Source organism: Myodes glareolus, chromosome 17 (genome assembly GCF_982192425.1).
Source record: "Myodes glareolus chromosome 17, mMyoGla1.1, whole genome shotgun sequence".
In the NCBI taxonomy this organism is placed as follows: Eukaryota; Metazoa; Chordata; class Mammalia; order Rodentia; family Cricetidae; genus Myodes; species Myodes glareolus.
The window spans coordinates 41,264,311-41,287,441 of NC_142042.1; the positions used below are offsets into that span (position 1 = coordinate 41,264,311).

Consider the following 23,131-nt stretch of genomic DNA (forward strand, 5'->3'; position numbering starts at 1 on the left):
TCACCCATCATCCTCCCCTCTCCCTAGCTCTTGCCAACAGAATCTTGATTTACTTGGGGCATTTCAGTGAGACGATGATGGGATCCACTGCTTGAGACTTCTTGGGAAGCTCCTTCAAAGAGAACAGGCTCTGCTGATTTTGAATTCTTGCCCTTTACTTCTCATATGTCACGCCTGAAACACAGACGCAGTGTTTGGTGAAGGAGCAGTCATGGTAGAATCATGAGGATTTACCACATAAGGACTGCACAATTAGGATTGCCTTCATCTTGGTCCTCATTATACGACTGATTCAGCTTCAAACTTCAGGTTCTTGGGGCCTCTAATAAAACTACTATAGAAGATTTACATAGAAGTAAATGGAGCTACAGAGAGGTCCTTCGGCCATGTTAGAGTAGTGATTCTCAAATGAGGAAGGATTTGACATTGTGGAATTCACCAAATTGTTTTCTTCACTTCCTCTGTTGTATTTACTATTCCTCTCTCCTGAAAGGAATTATTCTTCCACTTACTTGGATAAAAGTTGATACCAAATAGCGTGGGGTTTGAGTGATTCCCAGTAGTTATTTACTTTTGAATGTCAAAGAAATGGAATTAAAATTATATACATGCCTTTGATCCAACCCAAAGTTGAGTAGCAATGGTTGTAAAGCCAATATTCCTCTTTCATGGTAAGAGAATTGTTGAAATCCCCTAGATTACTTGTTTTGCAGCTAATTTCATTGATTCTTGAATATATCACCATAGCCCTAGGATATATTACTCAATTATTTTTTTCTACTTGTCTGTCAGGGGAGCCATATATATTTCCAAGAGAAAGTCCAAAAGTGTCTCGTGCCTGGAAGGGGCAGTTGGAGTTTGTAGGTCCATCAATTGATGACCTTTGTCATATGGCATGGCATTGTTTATTTTACATATGCCTAAATGTCCTAGAACTTTGCAATTTTCTTGCAGAATTAATTTTTTTCAAGTGACACTTTTGAACTGTGATTAGTATCCTAAAAGTTTCTTTTCTAGATTTTTAACTTTTACTCTTCCAAGTTTTGTAGTCACTATATGCAAACTCATGCACTCAGTATCTAAGGAGTAGAAGGAGCTGTGACGAAGAAGTAGTCCTGGCCATGAAGGGAACTGATAATGCAGTGTGGGAGGTAGACCTGCACGTGTATAATACAAGGAAGTGGCTATTCCGGTTTCTTTTTGATGGGCAAGCATTTTGCCAGGACATGGGCTATGCATGCATAAGGCTCACGGAGACAGTTAATTGAGTCTTTTAGAAAGTTTTTTCACTGAAAGGAGAAAATAATAAAAATTGATCATCATTTCATCTCCTCCAACAGAAAGCAAACCTGTTTACATGTTTGAACTGGACATGGTGCTAAATAATGCAGCCAAAGAAATTCGCTACAAAGATTTATTAGACAGATCTCATTCTGTTGCTTTTAAGACGGTGAAGGACTTCTAGGCATTCAGCAATGGGTCAAAGGGCTGGGAAAAATTAATTCCTTTAGTTTTCCATCAACATCCTTTCATTTTTTACTTTAGAAAAAAATTATTTCAGAGAGTTGATTTTTGTGTCAAAAATACACTTATGAATAGAGACTCTTAAAATTAAGAAGCTATACTTTCTCCCAGTCTACAAGAGTGACTCATCCAAATAAAGGATACTTTCCTTTTTGTCGAAAGAAAATAATTTCTATTTTTTTAAATTGCAAATATATTCCTTAATGAAGAAAAGTCTGTGGGTGTCTACCTGGTCATCTCTGCCTCCGCCCCTCCCTCCCTTCCTCTGATGATCTCTCTCTCTCTCTCTCTCTCTCTCTCTCTCTCACACACACACACACACACACACACACACACGTTGTGGGCAGTTTCATTTTGCAACGATATTTATCTCATATCTTTTCAGGAAAGAACCCTTTCGGAGTTGCAAGTCAGGAAAAGCCCGAGATTTATTGACTTGGAAGTGCCTTGTTTTCCAGGACTCAGAGTGACTTCAGCGCTGAGAGCAGCTGAAGGGGTTAACTTGGGGACTTGGCCGGCTGTCAGTTAAACTTTTTTCTCTGGCTCTGCCCTGGGTTTCCCCTTGAAGGGATTTCCCTCCGCCTCTCCAGCAAGACCCTTTATAAATAAGAGCAGACTTTCTATTTCACTCACACCAGCCTGGCTGGCTTTGGAAGCTGAACACTTTTCCCAGACACTTTCACGTGGGACACAAAGAAGGCTTTGGAGCTTCCATTTCGTCACCCCAGCAGCGACTTGAAATGCCTGAGAAGATGGTCACGATCTCTGGAGCCTCAACGGTACTTTGGATACTGTTTGCAGCCTGTAAGTCCCTGACCTGTTTTACAGGTCCACAGTTTTGGGTGTACTAAAAAGTCTTGCTTTAAACTAGTTTTGACAGAGCTACAGATGGATGTGTTTTGATACCCTTTTCGAATGTTAACTGGGAAATTTGGATTACATTGGTAGTAGGTCTATCTCTTTTGTATTCTGTACTTGACCATGAAGTCAAACTTCGAAAATAACAAAATCGCATTGCACAATGGGCTTCAAAGTCTGACTGAGCATTCTTCTTCATGGTCAGGATCCCAGCACCTTCCTCAACAGCAACATCTGGGCTTTGGGGCTGCCTGAGAGATTTAAAAAGTAGATCCCCTGGGCTGTGTTTTAAACACTGCATTGTTATGCAAGAGAGAAAGGATACAGCATGAGACAGACCAGAGTAAAGTTGCTTTTTTTTTCCCTCTTGCTGTTTTAGCTCAAGCTTTTGAAGTCGAGATCTCCCCTACATACAGAACGATGGCTCAGATTGGGAGCTCCATGTCCCTGACTTGCAAAACCACAGGCTGTGTGTCCCCATCTTTCTCTTGGAGAACCCAGATAGACAGTCCGCTCAGTGCGAAGATGAGGAAAAATGGGACTGCGTCCATCCTGACCATGGATTCTGTCAGTTTTGAGAATGAACACTCTTACGTGTGCACAGTATATTGCGAATCGGGGAAACTGGAAAGATCGGTCCAGGTGGACGTCTACTGTAAGTGCCCCAAAGAGGTTTGGTTTTCTCTTGATGCTGCTGTATTAATGATACATGGAGTTAAATGTATCTAGATTCTTGGCTAGATGGTTTCAATAAAGCCAGAGACAAGGAGGAGCAAGATGCGAAGAAGAATCCTAATTTTAACCCCTGTGTCTTTGCTACAAAAAATGGTGCCTTGCAAGACTTGCATTTCTTCAGTTCAACCCTTAGCTGAAATGTGAGCATCTCATAGGCTCTGTTTATTTTTTTCTCAACCTCTCATCTGCCTGTATTTCTACATGTTCACTTGCCCATGCATCTGACGGCTGATGATGTCTCGCTTTCTGGTATTTTCCATTTACTTATTCTTATGCAACTTGGAGCTTAAGATGTGCTTGCAGACTCAAATTTATGAGTGTACAAGCCTCCTCTTTAGACATAACCATAACATCTATGAACATCTCATTTATCTAACACTGATAAAGTTGAGCATTCTTGTTGTTGTTGCCATAAAGCCTTGGTTTTCCATCCCAAAGATTTTTATCTAATAAATTAGATTTGTCTCAGAAATATGAACAGGTACCCATATTACACCAGCCTACCCCAAACACATCCCATTCCCATCCTCAACTCAGCAAATAGAACCAGCAAAGGGGAGGGGGATAGTGAATCCTATAGAAATGGTTTGTCTTCGGTTATAGACAGCATCTCTTCCCCCACCCCAGAATGTACTCACATAGGCATTTCTTCGCGTTTGATTCATCCTCTAACTACCTTGGTTCCTTCCTACTGTGCTGAAGCCTGCCTTTGTCCATTAACCTTCACTGAAATTTCAGCAAACCCCTTGTGGAGCTGGGCTTCCCAAGCAGCTGAGCTTAGCCGGCTGCTTTCAATTATGCTGGCTGTGTTGCATAGTTTATGTCTGGGCAGCCTCCTGAGCTCCGTGCAAGGTCCTGTTATATAAATATCGGGAGGAATGGCAAGTTCTTATGTTACCTGTCATGAAATGTGTGGATGCCAGGCACATTTCCTGGAGACTGCGATGGACATAAATAATTGGAGGGGAAATTTAAAATACTATGTTTTTAGATAATAAAGCATTTCCAGTTCCTTTGCCTTTGCCCACAAGTACGGTACAGTTGGAGAGTTAAAAAAGAGAAGTGAGGAACCTTCTGGATTTAATTATGTAGCCTTTTTTTTTTCTGCAAGAGAGCCTGTTTCCCATTGTATGTAACAGTTCAGTCTCTATTCCACATTTGATTGTAATATTCTGTAGTACTGGGACCCCAATGAGCCCCCATCATGACATATATGCATCATATACATGTGTATATGCATATGATAAACTATGTGAAAGGGGCAGAGGCAATGTGCTGTGTTCCACTGTGCTGGTGGGTTCAGTAGAGTGCTGGTCAGAACGCGGAGTTCGGCTTTTGGGGGAATGAATCCAGTATGGAGCGCTCTCTTAGAAATGAATGCCTTTCTGGTGGATGAATTCTTATCAGAGATCCCATTTTCAGAAGCCAGCCCCCTGAAGTCATTCTCTTCATTTTGTCGGCAGTCTTATACAGGGACCCTCCTTTACAACGTCATTCTGAATGGTGGGTTTCTCATCTGAAACTGTACCTGCACTAGCATAAGAGGACAGGGCGTAGTATGTCTCTGGAGTCACAGCGCAGAGCGACAGACACATGAGCTTTGCTCCCCCACCTCCCCATGCTGCGTGACAGAGGCTGGTTCTGCAATCACACTATGTCCAAGCTTCCTTATCTGTGAAATGTGGCCTCTGTCACCCAGGGTTACAGCAAAGAGAAAGCAAAGCCCTTTGAGGTACATCTATTGCGGAGTTTCAATAGAGTGTAGGCTTTTCGTTCTTCTTTCCTTCAGTAACACATACTTTTCAACAGTTACAAGATTAAAACTGAAATGGCCTTTAAAACGTGGTTAATTCTGATTCGTGATTCCTGAGTCCTCCACGAACCGTGGCTTGCTATTTAAACAAGTGGCTATGCTGGATTAAGCCGAGTATTAACAAAAACATTTGTTTTGACTTGTGTTGTGTTAAAACATTCAGAGATGCTATCATCAGGAGCCGAAAAACCTACTTGTGCGTTTGCTTGGCTTTGCAGCATTCCCTAAGGATCCAGAGATTCAGCTGAGTGGTCCCCTGGAGGTTGGGAAGCCTGTCATGGTCAAGTGCTTGGCTTCTGATGTTTACCCATCTGAAAGACTGGAAATGGAACTCTTCAAAGGTGACCAACTCCTGAAGACAGAGACGTTTGCAGAAGTGATGGAGAAGAAGTCTCTGGAAACCAAGAGTTTGGAAGTCACCTTTACTCCTGGCCTTGAGGATATTGAGAAAGCTCTTGTTTGCCGAGCTATGTTACAAATGGATTCCGAGACCCAAGAAAGGCAGACGGTCAACAAACTGCAAGTTCACAGTAAGTACTTGCATGAGGAGCTCTGGTCTATGGGAATTCAGTCCCAGATATGTATTATTTTATTTATTGTTACAATAAATGTATCAAATAGACTAACAAGAAATGTGCAGCTTTTACTGCATTACTTATTCAAGACATGATTTTATAAATGCTATTGTTAAAAGAGCAGGATACTGGGTTTGGGTTTAGAGTGCTTGAGTGTCCTGCTTCACTGTTAGCTGAGTGATGTTAAGATCATTCAACTCCTCTAGTCTCCTGTTTATCGTGGAGGAATCAACACAACACTAACTGCTTGGATTGTAGGAAGTGGGCTCAAATGATAAAATTTCTATAAATTTTTATAATAAGCCTTGAAACATTGGTTTCACGTGCATAAAAAATTTACAAGAGGATTTCTTATTCTGTGTGTGTGTGTGTGGGTGTGTGTGTACAAGAGTGTGCATACATGTACACACATGCAGTAGGTGTTAGTGTTTGTCTTCCAGGTTTTGGAGACTGCTGGTGGATCTGAAGCTTCTTCTTATATTAGAATTGTGTCTTTAAGCAACTCACGGTGCTCTGTTCAAACTAAAATGTTTTCTACTCTGAGCCCTAAGTAGGAAAGAGTTGGTGTCAAGTAAAATTGGTTTACTCAATACAAAATGAAATGGAAAAAAACTTCTAACAACCTTTTGAGAAACCAATCAAGATAGGGGCTATTTCTCCTCACAGAATACAACACTTTGAGACAGAGGTATAGTTAAGCCGCTGAAAGGCAGTCATGTGAGAAAGAGCATTGCCATTTATCCATAAGAGCACAGGACTAAACTATGACATTTGTACAAATGCTAGCTACTTCCAGGAAGATTTCAACTCAATGAGAGACTTTTTAAAAGTAATTAGTGATATTCAAATGCCAATTTGATGGCCCTGAGTAGGGTGTCTCCCTCAGTAAGTGCTGAAGCTTGGATGTGCTTTTGGCAAAGATTCTTCCTCAGGATTCCAGTTCTTAGACAAGAGACTGAACCATGAAACTTGAAGGGCTTCTCTTAATTTCCACCTTCCTGTGGCTCCCTGAAAACATCAGATATCAAGAACTATAGTTAACTGGTTAGAAATTAGATTGGCTCATTTTTTTTAATGACTCGGTGATTCTTGACTTGGCAGGTAAGTTTGTCAAATTTGTAGAGACACATAAGTACAGTCTACAAGAGAATAAATCATCCCCATTGGGTGAAGATGATGCTGAATGACAGCTCACATTATGTTCTACCTTTTCAGTCGCTCCCAAGAATACAGTTATCTCTGTACATCCCTCCAGAAGTCTTCAAGAGGGTGACGCTGTGACAATGACATGTTCCAGTGAGGGTCTCCCAGCTCCTGAGATTTTCTGGAGCAAGAAATTAGATAATGGCAATCTGCAGCTCCTCTCAGGAAATGCAACTCTTACCTTAGTTGCTATGAGAACGGAAGATTCTGGAAATTACGTGTGTGAAGGAGTTAATCTGGTCGGGAGAAATAAAGCAGAGGTGGAATTAACTGTCCAAGGTGAGTAGAAGGTGAAGAGGTGCCATCGTTGGGAGTTGAGCAATAGCGACACAATGCCAATGCTGACATTCTTCCCTTGCATTTGCTTGATGGCTCATCTGGTAGACATGTGCTTCAGCGTACATATATATTTATCAAACTCACACTTTTGGGGACTCTTTTCTCTCAGAACTTCCACACTGGTTCTTCAGTAGGTCTTGTCATTTCACTGTTCTCTCAGTTCCCGACTTGGTCTCCTTCTTCTGCCCTTTGGATATTAGCATCTTCTTGCTACTTCGCTTTGTCTTCTCACACCATATAGTCAGATATGTGGCTGTGATTACCAAATACACGCTCCCATTCCAAGTGGCCTACTCTTGACCCCTCCGCCTCACCATGATTCCCTCTGCCCTGACTGCCTTCCCAGCCAGCCCTCTTGCCATTCATTGCCTTAGCTTATGGCTTCTCATTTGAGAGTTTGCAAGATTTTCTGAAACAACGGCATGTCCCCAAACCAAACTGGCTTTCTGGAACTTTACAGAAGCTATCTAGCCCTCAAGAAATAACTAAAGGGTATTTTCTATCCATTTTACAGATGGGAGAATGGAGTCTCAGATTAATAATGGCCACCAGTTGACTGTGCACCCAATGTTTGCCAAGAGTGCCACACTCTACTTCATCTGCTATCTCAGTATTTACCATGTGCTGTGAGGTAGTTGAGAAGCCCAGGTGCAATATAACTCGTCATTTTTTACATATAGTCGAATGACTAATTGTTGCCCTTACAGAGTCCTCTTAAATCAGAATCCCATGCTCTTTCAATTGTAGCTAATATTTCAGCTGGCAATCAAAATTATATGCGTGCCTACACTGTGTATGGTGTGGAAGTTTGGTGACAAAACCAAAGCACATTTTTTAGTAAGAGCACAAAAATGTATGTATTTGAATGTGTATATTCATTAAACTGCAAGCTTCTCAACTCAGAACCCAGGAACTCACTGCGTTTGTGTGTATGTCTTTGAATTAATGAGTGAGTGGCTAGTATGGTACCTGACACACACAGGAAGTGTTTAACACATGTTAGCTGAATTGATACATAAGCTATAAACTTGGACAATACATTTTTTAACCTGTGAAAATGTGGGATTTTAAGTTTAGATGAAGAAGAAGAAGAAAGTAGAATTCAAATACTGTCAGCTGATCAGCTCAGGTGCATGATTACTATTCCCAAGTGGTCAAAGAAGAAGTATGGCTAAAAGTGTGGGAGGCTCAGTGTCTATCCTAGACTAGTTGCATCCCATATGCTGGGCCCCTTTCTAAAGGGGCAAAGGAGTTATTGTGTTCTGGGCTTTGGAAGCGGTGCTTCCTATTATAGCACACGAGCGACTAGCAACCTCAATCGACTGTGTTGAAGTCGGAAGGGTCTTTTGGCCCTTTCAAGGGCTTCTCCCCAGCAGCTCCAAGCACACACAGTGAGGGCTGTCAGTCTCCTTGCAGGCAGGAAGTGAATCTCCTTATAAGTTCCTCATTCTCACACTGGCATAGACGGAACTTTGATAACTTGGTAACTGTTTTGAATAATCTCTTCAAAAATCCAATAGCATTTAATTTACTTGGAGGTAACTTGAGAAGAAACTTCTTTGAAAAAAAAATACTATACCACAATTGCAGAAACTAAAATAAGAAAAGCTACTTTTCCTGGAACAGAAAAGAACCACACAAAATGGAGTTTATTTTTACTGTGTGCTGAGATTTCCTCCTGTGTCCGGCTTGCTAGAACATTCTAGTGATTTTCTTTGGAGATTCATCTGTCAAGTGTTGAGTTGCCCAACCACTTCCAGGATTTTCAGAGGAACAACACCAAGATTGAGAATTCTTTCTCTCAAGATATGTCATTTCATCCAAGGCTGTGTGCCTGGAAGTTGGAGAACATTTTGGGATGCTTGAGTCTCAGGTTTTTGCCCTGATCACTCAATTTTCTACCTGGAGTAAAGTCTTTTGAGAACGCATCAAACATATTTGGTGCCACCTTAATGCTGACATCATTCTTTCACTGTCAGTGTGATGCTGTGTGATGCTCAGAAATAGTATTTTATATTGAAATTCCATTTATATAAATGTATATGAAGGATTAAGGCTAGTGCATCTAATCAGAGGGCATTTTGGTGCAGTTTCTCCTGTAAACATTTTAGATCTCATTTTATCTCCACATGAGGACAACTTGACTTAGTTGTTGTAGGAACAAAAAAACTGGACTCTCAAGTCAGACCCATCTTACATCAAGTCCCAGATTTAGCTTAAGTCATTAGCACTTCTGAGTCTAATTGTCTTAAAAAAGAAAAAGGAATAAGGGATAGGAGAAGAGAAGGGGAAAATACAGGAGCAGAATAAGAACGTAGCAAAGACATAATAGTACAGTTAATGGAACTCTTCTGGGAATTAAGAGAGATAATGCATGCATATAAAGCAGAATGCAGCATGCGCGACATGCAGAAACTGCTGGATAATTTGAGGTCCTGTTCAACCACGGTACCTTGATGGACTGCATAGAGCAGTGGTTGGGTTATTGCTTTGAAAAGATGCCAACCACGTTCCTGACAAATTGTTATCTATGCTTATTCTGGCAGCCTAAGTCAACACAGCATCATGGGTTCCTTCTTCAAAGATGTGCTCTTATTCCTGATGGCTCCAAGATGGAAAAGAGCAATTTTTTCTTGGCACGGAGAGTAGTTGAATAGAGATCAAGGAAGATAAACATGGAATATGGGAATATGACGCAATAAGAAAAGAATCTTATCTGTTATTCATCTTGCTCTTTCTTTCTTATTTTTTTTTTCCTCTTCAGAGAAACCGTTGACTGTCGACATCTCCCCTGGATCCTGGGTGGCTGCGCAGGTTGGAGACTCAGTTGTACTGACATGCGCTGTTGTTGGCTGTGACTCCCCCACTTTTTCTTGGAGGACTCAGATAAATGGTTCCCTTAATGGGGAGGTGAGGCAATCGGGGACCACGTCCACACTGACACTGAGCCCCGTGAGCTTTGAGAATGAAAACTCTTACCTGTGCACTGTGACCTGTGCTCGGAGGAAACTGGAAAAGGAAATCCAGGTGGAGGTCTACTGTAAGTGCTTTTCTAAATGGATGACTCATTGATTGCTTCCCGTTCCTCTTGTTCCTTTGGAAGAAAAGGGATGTGACTGTGTAAGGAAATCTATTTGGGTAGAGAGAGATTTGGCATCCCTAGATCACTGGGCACTGTTGGATGCAATACAGTTGGTCCAGCTCCCCGGTATATAACGCATTTGTTTACAGCACACACTGTGTGACTGACCCTACTCTCCTCGCGCACTTGAGCATGCTCCATGCTCTGCTTCCCCCACTGTCACATGTATGTGGTGCATGGAGGGGGTGAGAGAGCAGTCAGGGCCTTGTGTCCATTCAGATAAGGACTCGGTGAGGGGTGACTGCCACATCTACACAGACTGGGGATGAGACTCCAGCCTGCCTTTTGTTTTGTTTCATTTTGCTTTGAGATGGGTGGGGATAGAATGTTGGGCTTTACCCACGCCAGGAGAGCGCTCTGCCATTGAGTTATAGCTTCAGCCTGCTAGCCCACTGTGTTTTGTGTTTTGCTTTCCATGAGCACTTTAAACAGTGTTTATTTTTCTTTCATTTTTGAAAGAAAACCTTATTGTGTGTAATATTTATTCCTTTTAATAGACTAGAAAATAACTGGCCCCTGGGCTTTGCTCATACTCAGCCTCCTGTTATGGTGTCTCGTCCCTTCTCCTCCCACCCACTATCCCATTTTCCTTCCCAAACAGCCAGGCTCCTGATCAGATATAGTATTCTTTTTATTGTACGTATATAATACATTTAAAATAATGCATCATATATTACTATATATGATAAACGTCCTGTGTTTGATATAGTATACATAATAAGTATATTATTTTAAAATAAACATATAATATGTTAGGTAATATTAAAACCTTTTTCATGAAAGAAGAAGGAATGGGAAGCCTATGGGGATGGGAAGCAGCTACCGAGGGGTGCGGGGAGGGAGAAATAGGGGAAGTAGTCTATTGTTCTAAGTCAGACTTGAAAAGCTAATCTGCATGATTGGGGCGAGGGGACAATGGGAAAGAGTAGAGGGCCGGAAATGGAGACAGGTTTTATTTAGTCTGAGTATGGGGTGGTTTTAATAGGTAGCTGCTACAGAACCAGGAGTCAATAGCGTCCTTTAAAACGGATCTACACTGTAAACAAATGACACACCTTCTCCTGTCTCCCCCTTGCTGTCACCTTAATAAAAATTCTTTCCAACCTCCAATCTCCATGAATTTCCCGTGGCTGGAAGCCCTCAGTCTACTGAGGAGGAATGAACTTTACAGCGACCATGTGACACAAGGCTATTATGGAGAGGGTGGGGTTGCCGTGCTTTACTCAGTCAACCCCAGAGAACATATTGTAAAGCTCTCCCATCTAAAGCCCTGCCCAAACGTGTGTTAACCTTCAGGATTTTGTTCAGAGTACGAGTGTGCCTGTTAAGAGAGTTAAATCTCTCAAAAGGAGGGTAAACTTTATTGCTTTATCATATTACCCGGAGTCCAGGGCCTGCTGATGTAGGCACATTCCCAACAGAAGTTGGAACAGTGCGACAGCTTATTGCATTGTGGGCGTGTCTGAAAATCTACCACTTTAACAAGGTTTTACCTATGTTTAGTTTTTTAGGTGTCATTTTTATGCTGAGAGTTATTTTAGTGTCATGTTTGTTCATTTACATAGGATGTCTTCTAAAGGTTATGTAGGTGAGAGAAAAACTACCAGATTCTAAATAATACAGTTAGGATAGTTCTTTTACATTTTCTCATTGATGTTTAAAGTCAGCATACAAGCAAGTGGGTTCGTCATGGCATTGTCACGTGTTTGTGTCAATTATGCTTTCTTCTTATTTGGCCCCCTTCCCCATTGCCCTCTCCATGTCTCTCTCCTCTCTAACTGCTTCAGTCTGGGTTTTACATATGTGAGAGAACATACAGTATTATAATATTAAGTCAGTTCTTTCCTTCCTTCTTTTCTTCTTTCTTTCTTTCTTTCTTTCTTTCTTTTCTTTCTTCCTTCTTTCCTTCCTTCCTTCCTTCTCTCTTTCCTTCCTTCCTTACTCCCTCCCTTCCTTCCTTTCCTTATTTTCTTTTTTTGGGGGGGGAATGTTGGTTTTCTCTGTGTAGCCTTGGTTGTCCTGGAACTCACTCTATAGATCAGGCTGGCCTGGAACTCAGAGATCCACCTACCTCTGCCTCCCAAGTGCTGGGATTAAAGGCATACGCCCAGATGTAGCTTTATTCTTAATTACAAGAGTTAGCCAATTGGGAAGAAGAGAGAGAAAGAGCCCTGTGAGTTGGAGGCTAGCCTAGTCTATATAGAGAGTTCCAGGTCATCTAGGTCCTGTCTCAAAAAACAAAACAAAAACAAAAAAAGGAAGGAAATAACTTCTGAAAAGTATTTAAGACTCATAACCTAAATTCAGTCAAAAAGCAAACTATCCAAATTTTGATATACTGTCCAAATTGAAAGCTGCACTGTGAGTCTCATTTGAGACTAAAAACCTATAGCCAAGACTCCTAGGTCAGAGGACAGATTTTGACTAGGTCTGATATAAAATGAAAAGTCTCATTCATTCCTGTAAGTTTTTTTGTCTAGCGATAAAATAAGTTAAATAATAACTATTTAATCAGGCTTCTCAGAAAGGAGAAAAATGAAAACTGGGGGATTAGTTCATATTTAGTAGTCACTATATCATGACAAAGATCTAAAACATTTAAATTACACAGTTCATTGGTAAGATGGCAGAGGTCATGTGCCCTAAGAAAAGAACAGGCAAGATGGCATCATTAGAAGAGAAAAATAAGAAGGAAAAGCATCTATTATTCATTGACTTAAAATACTTAGTATTTTGTCTCAATTATTTACAATTAATATTGTATATGTACAGTTACAGCGGATGGCACTATTCCTGTCCTTACTCTTCCCAGCTGATCAAAAGCTTCACTCTGAGGCCTTTGCATTTAGTGGAGTCTGACCCAATTTTCCCTTGACTACCATATATTAACATTATTTTTTTTTTTGCTTGATATTTGCAGCATTCCTTGAAGACCCAGCAATTGAGATCAGCGGGCCCCTTGTGCAAGGGAGGCCTGTCACCGTAAACTGCACGGTCCCTAACGTGTACCCTTTAGACCACCTGGAGATTGAATTACTGAAGGGGGAGACCACGCTGGAGAGTAAACATTTTTATGAGGAAATGGGCAGAAAATCCTTAGAGACCAAGAGTTTGGAAATGACCTTCACCCCCACCAGTGAAGATACTGGGAACGTGCTTGTTTGCCTGGCTAAGTTACACAGTGGCGAAATGGAATCTGAACCCAAACAAAGGCAGAGTACACAGACTCTTTATGTCCATGGTAAGGACATCCATGGGGCAGCCACAAGTGAATGTGGATTTCTTTGTTATGTCCACTAGGTAATAGCTAACGGAAGGTTAACGATGAAAGCCTCTGCGAAGAAACAGAAAAGAAAATGCAAAATAGGAGTGATGATAACAAACCATCCTCCATAATATAAGAGAAATCATTTATTTATATGTGATTATATGCATTAGCATTCAGGAATGGACCAGGCAGGCAGCTACTCAGCCTCAGAGAGAATCAGTAGAGCTCGATTAGTCATCTTCAGCCGGGCTAGCAGCTGGCTTGTCACAGGTAGCGCCACTTAAGTGTCTGAGCCTCATGACCTTGGTCCTACCTGTCCTTTCTTAGTATGGTTAGGTTTCCCTCAGGGAAGGGAGCCTAGATTTACTCTCCAGAACACAACTGGGAAAGGTGATGGTGACGTGAGCCTCTTAAAGGCCTGCCAGGAGCACTCCCCCCAACCCATGTCATCTACAGACATCCTACTGGGCAAATGATCAACCCGGGTTCAAAGGGTAGTAAACTGTTTTTTCTTATTCATGGGGAATCTTCCAGTCCATCATGCACTGACCATACATATCACTGACCTTTAAGTCTCTCCCCCAGTGTCCCCTCTTGTGTGTGTGCGTGTGCGCGTGTGTGCATGTGTGTGTATGTTTCCAAAGCATTCTACTCCTTTCTCACTGAGAAACGGAGTCATTTCTCTCTCCCCCTGGCTCTTCTTCACAGGGTCTCGCAGAGGCTCCTAATCCACCATGTCACTCAGACACCACGCACTACACTGACTTTCTGGGCTTTGACGTCCGTTTCTCCGGCACTTTCTGCCACTGGAAAATAGCCACATTTCGTCTGGGTTCTGACTCTCACTGTGTCTCCGCCACAGAAACTTCTGGGCTTGTTGTCACAGTTTACAAACTATGCTGATCCAGATCCCTTTGCCAAGTTTTACAACGTTGTCCAGACTCTTTGGAATTCGGGGCATAAGAGTGTCAAGCTAAGTGTCTTTTCCTTTTCAGTGGCTCCCAAGGAAACCACCATCTGGGTCAGCCCCTCTCACGTCCTAAAGGAGGGCAGTCCCGTGAACCTCACCTGCTCAAGCGATGGTTTTCCGGCTCCAAAAATCCTGTGGAGCCGGCAGCTGAATAATGGGGAACTGCAACCTCTTTCTGAAGATACAATGCTCACTTTAGTGTCTACAAAGCTGGAAGATTCTGGCATTTATGTGTGTGAAGGGATCAACCAGGCTGGAGTTAGCAAAAAAACAGTTGAACTGATTATCCAAGGTGAGTAGAGTAAGCCTTTTAAATTGTTAATGGCTAGGGCATTTCCTATTGAGTTACCGATGGTGAGCAAGGTCCTCTTTGAAAAGAAAACCTTTTCTGGGCTAGAGAGATGGCTTAGCAGCCAGGAGTGCCTACTGCTCTTACAGATGACCCAGGTTCCGGTCTCAGCACTCACAACTGCCTGTAACTCCAGCTCCAGGGGATCTCATGTCCTCTCCTTGTTTCCATGCACACTGCAGGTACCCTCACACAGACACATACAAAGACATATAATTTAAAAATAAAAATAAATCTTAAAAAGAGAGGAAAGAAAAACCCTCATTTCAAAATTGTATTTATGTGCAAAAAAAAAAGTAAAATTAAAAAAAATAAATAAATAAAAACAGTTCCTTGATACTCCTGAGATGAACTCTCATTTCAGGTCAAATCACTTGCCCTAAAATCCAATTCTCCTCGAATGAAATTCTCTTCCCAGAAGCTAAGCTGGAAGTTCAAGGACACTTATAAGATTGTGGTTTTGGTGAAGAAATAAGGGTAGGGAATTACTTAGTATCAAAACCGTCACATTGCGTTTAAATGCGACCCTGAGAAGCAAGTCCCAAGAAGCTGCCTAGGATTTGTTTAGAAGCCCAAGAGGGCACCTTTTGTAAACTCTGAGATTAAGGATCACAGTCACTGTGCCTTCTGGCCTCTCAGCCCATTGGCACAGAACCACTAGAGCAAATATAGATATAGGTATCTGTTCTCAATGATAAAGACCCAAAATTGTCAACAGTTTCAGCTCGGCACATTGAAGCCTTGGGCTTTAATGAGCAAAATTATGAGGTCATCAGCTTGCATTATTCCCTGTGCTTTCTCTCTGGGAACATTGGGGTTGCGCTCTTCCGTATCCTGTGTTATTATTCGTATTAAGGTGTGTACTGGGTTTTGTTGTGGTCACTGCCTCGTGCCACTGAGGTCTTTAGTTCAAAGGAAGAACCTGGGAAGGGAACCACATAATCTCAAAGAAAACCTTTAGGAGACTTTCAGGCCAGCCTGGACTACACTGTGTGACCATCTGAAAGAAAAGGAAGCCAAAGTTTGGTTGTCATTGCCCTGTGGTCCTGGAGGAGGAGACTCAAAGTGACAAAACAGATGGTCTTAAGCAAGTGTTTATAAAGCAGACATTGGGTGTTCCCCTCGAAGGCTTATTACATTAATAGAAATGTTCTACCTCAATCGAGATCAGCCAAGACCTCGAGATTTGATAATTGGTAACTACATTCTTAAAAGACAGTTTAAAAGAATGTTATACATCTTAATTTCCTAGGCAGGGAGCACCTAGCTCATAAGGCTTATTTTGGTGAACAATGTGATTTTTTTAAAAAAAATAGTTAAAAATAGTTTTAAAAATAGAATTTTTAAAAAAAAATTCTACAGCTGGTTATTAAATACCTAATTTTTGTCCATGGCTGGGTAAAGAATCATGGTAAGGACAGGAAAGAAGCCTGAGACACGTCTTCTCTTGCTTACAATGCGATCCTTTAGAACTGAGCAAATGCCCGGCCTCTTTGCTTGCTTTCTTCACAGCTCATGCAGAAGGCATCGCCAACAGTTTGGCAGCGGCTGCCGATGTTCTTAGTCCGCATGCGATGGCTGTTACCCTCCGCTCCAGCCGCACTAACTGCCCGTTCTCTCTTCAGGCTCTCCGAAAGATATACAACTCACAGCCTTTCCCTCTGAGAGCGTGAAGGAGGGAGACACTGTCATTATCTCCTGCACATGTGGAAGCGCGCCTGAAACGTGGATAATCCTGAAGAAGAAAGCCAAGACGGGAGACACGGTGTTAAAGTCCGTCGACGGCGCGTACACCATCCGCAAGGCCCAGCTCCAGGATGCTGGAGTGTACGAGTGTGAATCTAAAACCGAAGTTGGCTCACAGTTACGAAGTTTAACCCTTGATGTAAAAGGTTAGTGTGTGTGTGTGTGTGTATGTATGTATGTATATATATATATATGTACATATATATATATATGTATGTATTTTTTTAATCATTCAAAGTATCCGAGGAGAGCAACAAGTTTCTTCTATCAGACGGGTGTTGGCGAAACAAGACTGAATTCCATGCTAACTGGTTGCTTCTTAATGTTTCTTGAACTACTCGGGCACAGCTGTTCCAGCCTGTAGCGTTTAGCCAGGAAGTGGGCACTAATCATCAGTGAATGTGGAATTCCCACTTGTTATTTTTCCCCCAAAGTTGCCAATTCATCACTGGCTTCTGGGGTCTTAGATTTGCTAAGTGTTTAGCCATATTTTACAGCCTTTCCCCTAGGGTAAAAGGAAAATAAGGAACTGGGGCTGGCACAGCAGAAAAAAAAAAAAAATCCTCTGCCGACCTTGCTCCCCGCTGGGAAGGAGCTCTGTTTTCAGAGGACAGAAAAACTTGCATATTTTCTGCCTGGCTCTTTTGTGAGGATGCTAATTGGGGGATAGCGGCCCGGATCCTAAACAGGATCTCTGGATTTCACAAGAGCTTCCTTTGAAATTCGTGCCCCAGTTGTCCGACTTTAATCTGATAAAGAGGAAAGGGGGGTTCAACCCCATCAGGGACATATTGGCACTCCTTAATTTCCTGTTCTCTCTTGTGCATAATTGTATTGATGCCAGCCTTGACTAACGAGCCTCCGACCCTTTGTATACCAAAGGGCTGTTGAATCGTGAAATTCAGACTGGTAGAGAGAACGGTACTGCTAACGGATGCCAACTCTGAGGAGCTCTGGCATTGACCATAGAATTAACCAACCGCATATCAGTGCGGAAAAAATCTGAACCCAAGTGAGAAAACAGATAAAAATTTTACCAATCTGCCCAAATTTCTCAAGATTATAGAACTTAGAATACATTTTTTTTCTGTCTTCACAGTACCTCTTGAAATCAGAGTGATATCGATACATCCACTTAGAAATGTTTTTAAAAGCGGGAAATAGCATAATTATATGTCAAACTTCTGGTCACCAACCTGCAGTGATTTTCCTGAAAACATATGATCTGGGCAAGGAAACCACCATGTGTTCAAAGAATGAAACAGGGTGTCCTTCGTATCATTGGACATGACGCAGTGTGTGTAACCATTGCCTCCAGTGATCTCAACTAGGAGTAGACTGAACCGCATTCCATTCTGTTTTCCTTAATCCTTGGCACCTCTGGCTAGCCCTAATGTAGTCTAGCCATAGGAGATGAGACTTAAGATTTCTGTCATCCTATGTGTGCATGGCTGTTTCTCCTTGAGACCGTGAAAACTGTTTCTTCCCTTTTTAACTTTCTCTTTCACACGTTGTCTTTTCAATTGCTTAATTAATCTCGTATGTATTTGCTGCCTTTAATTTATCCCTTAAACAAACAATGAAAGCAGGTTAGTCACAGGGCTAGACAGTCATGCTTCCACATACAAAGATGGTTTCAAATAGCTGAGTAAGAATGAAGACCCAAAGTTGACCTGTTTCTCACCCTGGAAAGACTGAACTAGTTTTCCTTTGTATTTAGCTGAATGCTTATATTTATTTTGTCTTGTTTAGTTTTTGCTTAAATGTAGTCCATTGATCTGAATGATGAGGATTCTTTAAAGCTTTAAAGACTTATATAATTAATAGGAAAAATGTGTTAGAATATTGCTCTAGCAAATGACTCAATTTTTAATAGATGTCTGAAGGACAAACTGAAAGGCAAAGATAATAATTGAATTGTAAAGAAAACAATAACAGAAATACCTCCTAGTGTGTCATCAATATTGGTATCTAATCATAATTATGATGAGCTTTCCATTAAAATATTACCCTTAGATCAATTCTGCCAAAGGAAAGCAGAAAAATGAAACCATTATCATGGTACTGAAAGTGAAGCATCATTTTTTTTTCTGAGACAGCTCTCTCCTGTGGTGCTAATGAGTCTTTTCTACTTGAGTGACTTTCTGTGTTTTGAAAGCCCTGGAAGGAATGTAGCAACGCCTCAGATCAGATGACTAATTCCAGCAAGGACTCAGACAACACGCTTTTACATTTAGTAAAATGTAACTGTGAGATCACACCGTTGTGTACAAAACAAAAAGAAACCATGCTTTCTAGAGATGCTTTTATGGGGCTTAGATGTTGAGGTGTTGCAGATGCCCCATGCTTTCTTAGGAGATTTTATATTGTCACGTTCAGTACTACATTTGCGGCTGTGTGGCAAAATAATAGGATTTAGAGAGAAAAAGCTTTGTTAGTACTCAATATTTTGGGGGTTACTCCATGTGCCAACTAGTGTCTTCAGTGATGGCTAGTTCTGAAGCACCTCATCCAAACATAACTATGTCTGTAGAATTTGCAACCAGGAAAAGAAAACAAGTTTAACAGATAATTGCATGGATAAATATTGAACTGCAAGCTGTTAGGGGAATATGAAAGTGTTGAATTTTGAAGAAATATTGGAGTATTAATCTATGGCAAGGGAGATGTGGGTCAGGGCACTCACTCTCGGAGTAAACTAAGACATTTACTTAAATGAACTATCTGAAGACCATCGGTACATCAAGAGAGGTTGTCAGTGCTGGAGGGGAATAATCTGTAAAGATGCTTTTGCTTCAGACACACAGAAGACTGCATATAAAAAAATGGCTGTCATCAACAAGAGTGCTCTGTCTTGGTCACACTCTCCGTGCTAGAAAGATGGTCTTGGAGCCTTATTAGGCATTTCAATTCATGACAATCAGTGTCATGGGGTTTTGCTAGATATTTCTGAGTCCTGTTCTTATAAAACAGATCATGAAAATGTGTGTTTTCCCTTCTGTTTTCCATCCAAAGCCATCTTTTTAAAATCCAAGTCTGTAAAGCCAAGAACTGTTATCTTTATACCTATCATGAGTATAGCAATCACGAGCTACTTATTTGGATATTTCAAGGGAAAAAATGTGTCTGATACGTCTCAGTGGTCCTCAACACAGCGTTTACCTCTTCCTCTCTGGAGGACTAGCTGCACTGTTACAATAAAACACATACAGTGATGACATTATTTCCTTTTGTACTAGACATTAATTGCATCCATTTGGTTATTTTCTAGGAATTGAAAATATCTATTTTTCTCCCGAGCTGCTTGCCCTCTACTGCGCCTCCTCCTTGATAATACCTGCCATCGGGGCAATCATTTACTTTGCAAGAAAAGCCAACATGAAGGGATCGTACAGCCTGGTAGAAGCAGAGAAATCAAAGGTGTAGCCGACATCTGAAGTGTTCCCGAAAAGACACTATTTATAAGTCCCCAATCCTTCATAGTCTTTATCCTCCCACTGCCGACCCCCGACACAAAGCAAGCTAAGCGTTCAGAGTTCCCAGAACTCTTCTCAGTAGAGAAGCAAAAGAAGTGGATGTTTGAGCCTTTGCTGAATGCAAGAAGCCAACCGGAACTGTTCTTCTTGACAAGTCCCTGTCATTGAGGTGAAGTGACTGGAACAGTCCCATGATGTGTATATAAATAGCAGAATCTGTATATATGTAAAATAAAATTATGTCATAGAACGATTGTTTAGAATAGCAGCACTCCATAGGCCGGTCACATCATAAACAGTGTTGCTTGGACTGACTGTTGTAACTTAATGCATCTTAGAAAAGTTTAATATTAATATTAATATTGATTAGGCAGCTGACCAGTGCCACCTTCTTTTAATATTTTGTTTCCTTCAACCTAATTTTACTCCTATGAATTTTTATTGACAATGATTTCATTTTTTTAGAACAAAGCCAGGGTTTTATATTTTTATAGACAGATGATAAGGAGGGCACTGGGTTGACTTTCAGGTACTACATTCCTAATTCATGGCAGACTGAATAGCCAGTTTTCTCTGTATGGTACTGTATGGTACGGGGACATGTTTCTTCATCAGGATCTTGTGTAATGACTAACATGGTTTAAAATGTGGCTTCTTTGACTCATCTTTTGTAAACAGTATAGTAAAATGAAAGTTTCTGAACATGGAAGACTTGGGTCTTGTTTGTTATAAACTGTCTCTGTCGCCTTTTGTTAATGGCTTGCTCTTTGGGAATTGTCAGTTGAAGAGTAAAAACCTCAAACTGGTAACAATACAGATACTCCAAACACGCTCTTCAGACTACCTTTATCAAAATAACCACAAATATCCAGTAAAATAAACAGACTTATTCATATCGTCTTAACTTAGTGAGTTAAGGTCTATAGTTTGGGATTCTTGGAATCTGCAACAATTAAAGGCTAACACTATATCCAATATATAATATGTACAGTAATCCGGCAAAGAACGAACACTTAAGTACATGCTACAAAGCCTAAGAGATGACACTCTATTATTTTTCAGGTCAGCTTGTATGCTTAATACAGGTAGCAATTCTCTTCTCACTGAGCCAGTAAGTCCTGAATTATAGGTTAATCGTTTTCTTTCTCTGAAGGTTTTGTGCTGTACACAGTACATTCTATGTAGTGCATTCGTTTGCTAGGTTTTGAACCTTGCTTTGTGACTTTATTCTTTCATTCAAACTTATCTTCTTGCACAATTCAACCATGTTGTTATATCCAGTTTTTATCACACATTTTCACTGATCTCCAGTGGTCTACTTTTTTTGAATCGTTTCTTATTTGTTCATCCTTTTCTTCATAGTTATTATTTGTGATGTTTTCATTTTTCTGATATGAGTATAAGCTTCTGCAAACATTATTGTCATGTGATCATTTGTGAACATTGCTGTGCTTTCTCTAGAGCTTGTACCCGCCAGTCAGTATTCCGGGAGGTGGCATGTGTGCACAGTAAGATTCATAGGGAAGCTAGTCCTTTCGGAAGTAGTTCCATAGCTTCTCCTTCTACCACAGTGAATAAGAATCTGCACCAATGTCCCCCTGCCCAATGTGGTGCCATCTGACTTAAACAATTTATTTATTATTAATTATTATTTCTCAACATGGTTTAAAATTAAATTGACCTGATCATCAGTGAATTTAAGCATATTTTAATATAGTTAAGAATGTTTTTATGTTTAGGATAATTTGAGCTCTCCTGTAAAATATGTACACTTTGTCCTTTTTTGCTAGAGGATGGTGATATGCTTTATTAATGTATAAATACATACAAATATCCTTTTCTTTCTATACTAGTCCTTTGATTTCTTCTTATAGTTACTCAGTTGTTCCACACACTTCATTACCCCACTTATGACCTATGCAGTCACTTGCTTTGGGGTATTTTTGGATAATAACTTAAATTTTATCACACTCAAATGTATTGAATTTTTATTTTGGCTTATGAGTTCTGTCATAGTTAAGAAATATTTTTTTCTGCTCAGAGGTAGAAAATCTACCATCCTAGCTCAAAAAGCTTTGTTAGTATCACATACTAACATATGTGATACTATGTTATACTTATATACATAAGCCCTACGCAAGCTCAAGTCAGATCTCATGCCAGCATTGAGAGGGGCATAGAATCCTGCCCCTTGCAGAATAGCTATGGGAAACTGAGAGTTGCTGGGAGAAGGGAAAATCATCTTCTCCAGGGAAGAGCAAGGCAACTCGTTATCTAGCTTCAAATGATTCATCCTGAAAACCTACATATGAGTAACATTATATAGACTGAAAAGGTTATATTAGAAATATATGTATATATACATATTTGCATGTAACAACAATTAATGAAAAAAGAGGCAATGGATTTGAAAGAGAGTAAAGAAGTATATATGAGAGGGTTTGGTGGGAGAAAGGTGAAGAAAGAAGTGATGTGGTTATAGTATAATAACAAAAATAAAAGAAAAATTGAAAACCACGTACACACAAAGATAGAATACTGTTATTCTAATAATAACTTTATATAGCCCCTTATATTTCTTTCTCTTTTTTGGTGAAACATCAGATAGTCATTCATTTATCTGTTTATTTTTAATAAATCAAGAGTTAATAAACAGGGCAATGCAAAGAAGAACACTCCTGGGTAGCTCTCAGGAGGTAGGAGAGAGAACACAAAAGCACATGGCAGATCTATGTGCAGGGTCTTAAAAAGCCTGTAGGCGGCCTTGAGCAGTTCCAGAGGAGAAACTGTAGGGTTTCTCGGTGGTGGAATCTGGAATGGGAGGAGTGGGACTGGATGGAGCTTCCCAACATCCCAGTGCTGACATGGGATGACGGGGAAGGGGCAAGTCAGGAGTTGGTGGACCCACGCTCAGTGGGGGGTGTGGGTGAAGAAGCATTCAGCTAGCTGCCATCCTGGAGACCTCAGGCATTTGTTTCTAGAGGAGGCTGAGAAGGCAGATTGGTAGGAGAGAAAAATAGAATATTATCACCAGCCTTATAATGGGGCCAGCCATGGGTATCAGGAAGACTGTCAGAAAGAATGGAACAGAGAAGTGTCGTGGCTGTACAAAAGAGGCAAAGGTGAATGAGTG

At 40.8% G+C, this 23,131-nt stretch overlaps 1 protein-coding gene across 1 annotated transcript; it reads left to right on the top strand.

Annotated features, from left to right (window-relative positions):
• The first annotated feature begins 1,986 nt into the window (after positions 1-1,986).
• Positions 1,987-20,707, top strand: Vcam1 (vascular cell adhesion molecule 1). The gene is made up of 9 exons (XM_048456655.3): positions 1,987-2,328; positions 2,762-3,037; positions 5,149-5,460; positions 6,721-6,987; positions 9,812-10,087; positions 13,110-13,430; positions 14,453-14,719; positions 16,402-16,668; positions 19,794-20,707. Exons 1-9 carry the CDS (start codon positions 2,265-2,267, stop codon positions 19,946-19,948), a joined length of 2,205 nt encoding a protein of 734 aa, XP_048312612.3. The 5' UTR covers positions 1,987-2,264; the 3' UTR covers positions 19,949-20,707.
• Positions 20,708-23,131: the final 2,424 nt, after the last annotated feature.